Source organism: Musa acuminata, chromosome BXJ1-5 (assembly GCF_036884655.1).
Source record: "Musa acuminata AAA Group cultivar baxijiao chromosome BXJ1-5, Cavendish_Baxijiao_AAA, whole genome shotgun sequence".
NCBI lineage: Eukaryota > Viridiplantae > Streptophyta > Magnoliopsida > Zingiberales > Musaceae > Musa > Musa acuminata.
Window position 1 is genome coordinate 699,779 of NC_088331.1, and position 8,857 is coordinate 708,635.

Below are 8,857 nucleotides of genomic sequence, written 5' to 3' on the forward strand. Positions count from 1 at the left end.
AACATTATGGGCTATACATCGTTGATGGGTCAATTGTCAAAGAACACAAGGATTACACGTGACCAACAGGAAATGGTCGGATCGTGAGACATGTACTTATCATGAAGTGATATGAGATCGAATGATCGACCGTCCAAACTCATGATCGGTATGACTAGCCTAGGCAAGCGCTAGATTGAACTCAAGAATTGACTTAACTATCGAAGGAGCATTAATCAGGAATGCTTTTAGCTTAGTTTTATAAGTTCGACACTCTTAGATTGAGACTAACTTAAAATGAATTTCAATTGGACCAGAATTATCATTCCAACTCAAACAATCGATAACATATCACATCAATGCCCTCGATATATTGATCTTTCAACTTTTTGTTACGAAGCATAATATTAAAAAGAAGAACCATATGAGTTTTTTCTTCCAAGTCTATGTCAAAACAAGACGTAAAGATTTTTTTTCTGAAATCTTATCTTTTTATGAGTAATATGTTACAAGCAAATAGCATAGATTAAATATATGATTTTTTATCGATGCAAATGATGGTAAAAAAATCCTGAGTAATTCGTGTTATTATTATTATAATATATATATGAAATATTTATATAATAATAATAATAATAATAATAATAATAATAATAATAATAATAATAATAATAATAATATTCTCTTTTTCAAAGCATATATACAATTATATATTATTCCAAAAATGGCACCATTTAAAAAATAATAATTTGAAAAGAAAAGGGGTAATAAAATTGATGACAATTTGGCCCTAAAACTATCATATCAATTTAGCATACCAAAAGTGAAAATTACACATTAATGAAGTCAATAAATTCAAAACAAACTCCGTCTACATAATTAGCAACTTCCAAAATGTGTCACGTTTTCAAAATTTACCAAATTACCCTTCTACTTGTCAGCTATTTAATCTCCGTCCCTTCGCCACCATCCTCGGAGCGCGGCCTCTCCACTCCGCCACATTCCTCTCTTTTCGCTGCCACCGGCGCGAGATCTCGAGCTAGAGTTGGCGTTTCCGTTAACGAGAAGTGGCATGGGCGGTTGAAGGGGGTGTATCGTGAGGAGGATCGGGTTTGATTTCTGTGTCTCTCCCCTCTCGATCCTTTGTCCTCTGTAAATTTTTGTCGCCCGGTGTAGAAATCGGACCTTCTGTGCTCAAAATCGGATTTTGACTCACGTATCGTCGAGTTCACGGCTCTGGGATGGTGGAAAATGGGTTTTTGTTGCTCGTCGAGATTGGGTTGGGATCAAGAACCGGCGGTTTCGTCGCCTGTTGGCTGATCTTGGGTGGCACCGACCGATCCCTCAGTTCTTGAGGTCGATTTGATCTTCGTTGGAAGATAGGGTGGTTCTTCGATCTTTCTGCAGCTGCGATGCGATGGTGAACGGTACTTTTAGCAGGAGTGCTTCGGCTAGACTTACGCCTCGGAGTGTGGGCAGTCCTAGGGTTTCGGCTCATCGGAAATGGTGGGTGGCGCCAGGGCCATCCTTCAGCTTCCTGGCAGTGATCTTCTGTTTGGCCTCGGTGCTACTTGTCGTTGGATGTGTTATTTATCTCTATGCTTTCCGATACCCCAGTCGTGGGAGGTTGGTTGCAGGGTTCTATGATGAGTCCGATGTCTGTGATGTCTTTGACGGTAGCTGGGTTCCAGATAGCTCATATCCGCTGTACAATGGCACGGAATGCCCATTTGCCGAGAGGGGGTTCAATTGCTTGGCAAATGGGAGACAAGATAAAAACTATCTTAAGTGGAGGTGGAAGCCTCGACACTGTGATATTCCCAAGTTTGATGTACATGAAATCTTGCAACGGCTCAGAGGGAAGCGAGTTGTCTTTGTGGGTGATTCGATGAGTCGCACACAGTGGGAGTCTCTCATATGCATGCTTATGACCGGGGTGCAGGATCCCAAAACTGTTTATGAAGTGAATGGAAATAAGATCTCGAAAACAATTCGATTCTTGGGTGTTAAGTTCCAAACATTCAACCTGAGTGTAGAGTTCTTCCGTTCAGTGTTCCTAGTGCAGCAGGGCTTGCCACCGACAAATGGACCAAGGAGGATCCATATGACACTCAAACTGGACAAGATGGATGAGATTAATCAGAGGTGGATTGATTCAGATGTTCTGATCTTCAACTCAGGTCATTGGTGGACTCCAAGTAAACTCTTTGATGTGTAAGTTTTTGCATTTGGCTCTTAGGTTTTTCCCCTAGTTTCCTTAATGTTTTTTAAAAGCTCAATCATAGTAATCTCCTGTTGGAGATGATCTTGTATTTTATTTGAAAATTTGTTCTATAAATCTCTTTGTAAAGAACTCGGGATGAAGTCTTTGTCTTATACATCCCAAATTACAAGCAGTGTAGGACAAGAATCATTCTAAATGGAGATAGGTCTATGGACTCAACATTCTTCAATGGCTCTGTGAAGAGTTTCAACTATATGAAACAAGTCGGGAGGAAAAATTCCTGACTGAAAAGCCACTCGATGAACACAGCCTGAGCATCAAGAAGCCTATAACACTTGGGGCCTAGAATCAGTAGATGAAAGCAGGTCATGTAGTTGCCGACTTGCTACAGATTAGAACAAATATGTTCAATTGCAGATGTTACCAAGTATCTTGCTGATCTATCTTTTTGAGAAATATGTCATCCTATCATAACTCGTAGAAGAAATTTTTTCAGGAGAGAAAAACTTGTGAAGGGATTACCATCGTTAAGAGTGTACAGTATGTCAACTTCTTAATCAAAAATCTAATTTTCAACTAGTAGAGTGAGCAGTGTGTAAAGCCACTTGCATGAAGAGTCCACCATGGTTCATCATCGTATGAGAACCCTTTGTATTTTAGAAATGAGATTTAGTGAGGAACACTTCGAACTGATTTACTAATTTTTTTTATATTGTGATAGTGGTAGAAAGCTGATGGGTTTGAGGTGTTGAAAGGCAATAGAAGTCCCCTTCCAGGATGATGATGATGATGGTGCAAAATAAGTTCTTTAGCTTATAATTGTGTGAATCGTAGGACATAGATAAGAGTGAAAAGAATGGGAGACTGTGCAAGGTTGGGTGATGAACAGTTGCATGCATGTCATTGAAGTATACTAGAACATATTAAGTACTGGACTCTCGCCCTCAACAGCTATTAATCAGAAAAATAACGCCTCAGATTCCTACTAGGATCAAAATAAAATTTGAATATATGTGCATCCCAAACAGCAATAATGAATATAGACTTTTTCCCACTTTTAATTCCCATCACGAGCCAAAGGCACTCGTGATAGAAGTCCTAATGAGCCTTCTTTTCTTATTACCTAACATAATGCATTTACAGTTTTGGTTACTTGAAATTAATTTAATGAGAAAGAATATCAACAGCCTTAAAACCATCATATCATGACCCAAAGCCCAAGATTTTTTTGTCAGAAGATCCTGACCAAGCTCATGAGGATTCTGCCAATATAAAGCAGCCAGATTTTGTAGATGGAGTAAGTCATGCTAAAGTCACCTTCAGAGTATGAACTTCTGTTCTTGCTAGGATCTCAGCTGACAATTTAGTTGGATAGGACCCGAGTCACTTGCTATTCCAGTAGTTTCATACTAGTACTGTGAACCATTTTGGTTTTATTAATACGTCCTGAAGCTATGGTCCCGCTCTGTTGTTATAATCTTCAAAGCCTGCAGAAGAGATAACAATCATCGTTTGTCCTGAGGAGAACAACATGATGTTGAAATGTTAATAGCTTCAAGAGTGATCTGAAGATTAACATATCAGGCATATTAGTTTTCAACAATCTCAAGCTATATTATTTATCATTATTATATGCAACTTTGCAATCAGAACTTAAGATATTTAAGTAGTTTTCACTAAAAACAAATCCTAAATGATCTGCTCTGCAGGGGTTGTTATTTCCAGGTTGGAGGAGTATTGAAGCTCGGAAAGTCCATCAGTTCGGCCTTCAGGATGGCCTTGGACACCTGGGCAACATGGGTTGAAACAATGGTTAACACAAACAGAACTCATGTCTTCTTCCGAACATTCGAACCTTCCCACTGGAGGTATTTATTTCATACCAATATGTTGAACTTCTAATTGGAGAGGTGTTAGTTATTCCTAGTATTAAAATTTCAGATTGTATACTTTACTGGTTTACAAGTGGCATTTTCTGAACTAAACTAAATTAGGTAAATATGACATCTAAGGACCTTTAATATTTCATTCGTTACACGTTTTGTGTAGACAGATCTTTTACAGCCTGAATTTTATTTTAGCTCATATTACTTACATTGTTCTCATTGCCCCCATAGCTACTACATTTTCAAGAATACAATGATATAGACCATAGGTTTCTGTAATAACCAAGTTGGATGTGGATCACCTGATCAATAGTTGTCTCGGTCAAAGCCAATCCAATTTCGACCAATCTTTCAGCTTTATAAACAGATTGATTGGAACTTGTCAGAATCAGATTATAAACTGATCAGGCTTGGTTAGAGTTGGCAAATTTCGATCAGTTCCGGAAAAATATTCAACCTCAAACAAAAGAAGAGATAGAAGGTTGACTGCTGCAACAGGTGGCAGCTTTTAAAGAAGAATGAAAAGAAGATGAAAGCAGAGGAAGACTAGGAATTGTGAGAAAAAAATATGAATATTATTGTGAAGCAGAGGATGTGGCATCTTTGTTTAGCAATTGCCATCATTGCATTTGTCACTATTTCAATGGTCGTCATCCAACAATGTGTGAATAGAGAGGTAGGAGTACAGGCAAATAGAAGTGAAATAGTAGTTCTTAGCTGAATACATATGTTATGACAAGGAAGAGAGATATTATGGCATTTGAGATCTCGATCTCATCGATCTGATCCAACCATTCTCATTCATCGTGATTTTGTTCCAACCAATTTTGCTGTTCCTGATTTTGTTGCCCCCAGTCTGTCTGGATCACGGTCTCAATCCTAATCTTGCTAACCGTGATATTGATAGAAAGGCCACCTAGAATTCAATATGATCTTTTTTTAGTATAAATTCATCCATTGCTTAGACTTGATTTATTATTTCATATCTGTCTCGATTTTCATTTGAAAGGATCAATTTAGACTAAATGTTATCTAAGAGTTATTGAGGTGTCTAATCCGGGGTCTTTGTTTTCTTCAAGGTTATACTAGAAATATAACTTGTTCACGTTGCTTATGTTCTCCTATCTTCTAGAGTCCTGGATGAACACCTGCTGGTTGTAAATAAAGTTTCCAGCTTTTCTATATCATCCCTTTTCGTTATGTGTTGTCCTTTACTCTTTTATCTGAGTTCCTTCTAGAAAATAAATCTGACTCGAAGATGGATGAATGCATCCCTGATCTAGGCTACATTTGGCTACCAGAACAGAATTAGATGGGTTTGTAGTCTAAATTAGAAATAAGTGTCTTGGTTCTGTTTAGATATCTAAGCATGCTGATTGAATTAGAAAATTTTCACTCTTATTGAACTGGTTATTTGACCGCAAAGAACTTTTACTGAAGTGCTCTGATCTTTTGGTAGTCAATTTTTCTATTACTATTTTTTATTTTATATGCCGTAGGCAGAGAGAAGAAAAAGAAAACAAATTATCTTCTATCCTATTTCAACAGAAACCATCCTAACAGTGGTCTTGATGGATGCTTACCCTGTTGGGGGGTTAACTTCTTAACAAGGTTACATCATATGAACATATATGAGAATTTCATTTCAAGATGTGTTTTTCTATGTAAAGTAGATATTAGTGCACCAAAACTAAGTCTATATGGAATCTGTTGCACTATATTAGACCCGATTCTCACAATCATTCCACAGTGACCAATTCTGGACTGTTGAAATGCCAAGGCAATGTGATAATCTTTCTCTTACCCTGTAATTCAATCAGCAGTTGTGCACACAACTGTGAACGAGTAGTTGTTCTGGTATCCTCAAAGTGAGAGTAATGGGTCTACCTAGTATGGAAAACAAGCTAGCTAAGATACTCACATGTGAAGGCAGGTTCATCGAATAATTGAGATTCTTCTAAAGCTATCACTTGGAATCTAAATTGTTCCTAATATCCATCTACTTAAAAGTGTCGAGCGATATTCTTACAGTTTTAAGAGACAACCACTTTGCTACGAAGAGTTAGTGCTGATGCCTGCATCTGTCAACTAATTAGGCTTATAAGATGTTTCTCTGTGTCTTCGGACATCCATGTAAGAGGAAATCATGTGGGTTGGCAGAATTGGTTACTTTTGTTGATTTGCCGCACACATTCTTTTTATGTCACTGTCCAATGCAAGACACATTCTGTGCTCATGTTTGACCTGCTTGCCACTTGGTTAATTTTCATTTGTTCTGTTAAAAGTATAGGATTAACTCCTCGTAACATTACTTGTATGGATTATGGTGTTTCAGTGGCTTAAACCAAAAGGCCTGTGAGGTAACCGAGCAACCTCTCGCCGTGGCCAAAGCTAATGACAGGAGTGAGTTTGCTGATATATTAGCTGAGGTAGTTGCAAATATGACAGTTCCTGTTACCGTCCTCAATGTAACATTAATGGGTGCGTCTAGGAGCGACGCCCACATCGGCACTTGGAGCCACCCATCTTCCATTCTCGATTGCAGCCACTGGTGTCTTCCTGGAGTCCCCGATGCTTGGAACGAGCTTGTATTCTCTCATCTTCTGACGTATGGTGAGTCTCCGTTATTGTCTCCACTATGCAGTACACTTGCAGCCACAAAGCTTGCATTAATACTTCCCAATTCATCTCCGGATAAGGAAACAAAACAATTGATCATATTAGAACATACTAATGTGAGTAGTGAATCTTAATTTCCATGTCATGCATAACGAGACATCCCTTTTCCTATCTGCAGGGTGGAAACAGATAGGTAGATGACACTGAGGAATGATGGCCTTTTATTTTTCACATATTATAGATTCTTTCTGGTTTCGCCTCACAGGGGATGCTGAAAGGGGAAGAGTTGTCTCTAACACAGACGCATTTTGTTAGGGGAAATCAGTTCACATCCATTCTTTTGAATAATTCTTTGTCTTTTTTGGTCCTGTGACGAGCTTTTGGAGTAACACCAAGCCGTAGAATCTTATATTTCTTTTTGATTTGTTTTTGTTTCTTTTTGAACCTCAGTAATTGCAGAAATGAATGTAATGATGACATGGTTAACATTTACAAATGAAAATATCAATTTTGTTTTTGTTTTGTTTTTTTTTGTTGTTCTACGCTAGAGATATGTCTGATAAATTGTGGGTTTGGCGGTCAGTGGTTGGTTGCATTGCTTGATTCATTTTCCAAAATTTAAGTTTCTGATGTATATTTATACCTTAATGGATGTTTACCTTTTACAAATCCTTGCTATGAAATTAAGTAGTGATAGTCCAAAGTTCATCCTTGAATTCCAGAGATAATCCGACCTGGTCCTGATCTGAATCTCAAATCTTGAGGTAAGACGGAGACGAATCTCGTGTTTTCAAGGTAAATTATAGGGAGAAGAGAGAGATCCCCATGTTATATTTGTTGGAATGATACTTGTTTATAATTTGGATTATGGTGAGAAGAGAGATCCTAAACTCATGGTCGGAATGATACTACTTATTTATAATTCGGATCTCAAACTGTATCATATCATTCTTGATATGAAGAATATTTTGGGTCACCATTTGTAATGACATGACAGATTTAATCAGCTTGTAATTCTATGGTGACAAATATTGAGCATAAATAGGTGTTAAGCATGAGATTGCATCCAGTTTCATCATGTTCGATCTGTTCTTCCTTGCACATATTGTAACTGCTGCAATAAATAGAGTTACCAACCTGATCCATGGGAAGTTGCCAGTCTGTGTCCAAAGTCTTCATGGTTTCTCCTGTGCATGTCCAGAGAAGAAGGAAATCTCTCAGCAGCTCATAAACTTCATCACCAACATCTACTGAAGACTGAGCTGAACTACTCCATGAAGTGCACTGTTTTCTCTTTTCTGTCAGAGTTTGGTCAAGATAAAATTATTGTTGGTCCACTAACAGTTTAACTCTCTCTCTCTCTCTCTCTCTCTCTCTCTCTCTCTCTCTCTCTCTCTCTCTCTCTGAAACTTTCTTGCAATAAATTAGGAACATTGCATCAATTCTTCCAAGTCAGCAAGCTTCAAGCTCCTGATAGAAAAATATCACTCTTCAACACTAATCTTTCACTGCCAATATCTGCAATCTTTTAATCTAATTTACATGTAAAATGTTTTCAAAGTGTAATTATTAAGCAAAAATCTTTGTACATTTATATAAAGGATATGACTACTTCCAAATACAAATTACACTTTATTGGGAACTTATCCATCCCTGATCGAGTTATTGGAATCTCATTATTGATTCCATAAATACCTCTAATTAAATAAATAATTTATTAAAATTCTTTTAGGGTTTTCATTATCTCTCTTTCGATCACTACTCATAATTATCAGTAATTAATGAAAAAAAATTTCTATAATTTACGAGCATTAGCACCTAATTGACCATAAATAAATAAATTAGTCGACCCTAACTAATTAGACTTTATGTTTGAAGTGCAAAGCACAAGACCATGAAACCCTTTTAATTTCTTTAATCGGTTCAAAAATAAACTATAATCCGAATTCTAGTTTCAAATATCAAAAATTAAAATCGATTCGGTTCGAAATCATCAAATCATTACTTGATTCACTTTTGATTTATATTCGAGTCATACTCGAATTAAACATTATCACGAATCGAAACTTGCAAATTCATTTTTCTATTTCAATTTGATTCAGATTCAGATTAAAATTAAAATTAAACGCTAAACCGTGATGAGGACTCT

The 8,857-nt window shown here is 37.1% G+C and overlaps 1 protein-coding gene across 2 annotated transcripts; it reads left to right on the forward strand.

Moving 5' to 3' along the window:
* Positions 1-959: 959 nt before the first annotated feature.
* Positions 960-7,225, forward strand: LOC135672865 (protein trichome berefringence-like 7). Of its 2 annotated transcripts, XM_065181321.1 has the most exons (5): positions 960-2,193; positions 3,913-4,071; positions 6,425-6,492; positions 6,581-6,702; positions 6,887-6,904. In XM_065181321.1, the coding sequence occupies exons 1-4, from the start codon at positions 1,397-1,399 to the stop codon at positions 6,694-6,696; spliced, it is 1,140 nt and encodes a 379-aa protein (XP_065037393.1). In that variant the 5' UTR covers positions 960-1,396; the 3' UTR covers positions 6,697-6,702; positions 6,887-6,904. The 2 variants fall into 2 exon arrangements, with proteins under 2 accessions (XP_065037393.1, XP_065037392.1); XM_065181320.1 differs by having other exon boundaries at positions 6,425-6,702; positions 6,887-7,225.
* The last annotated feature ends 1,632 nt before the right edge of the window (positions 7,226-8,857 follow it).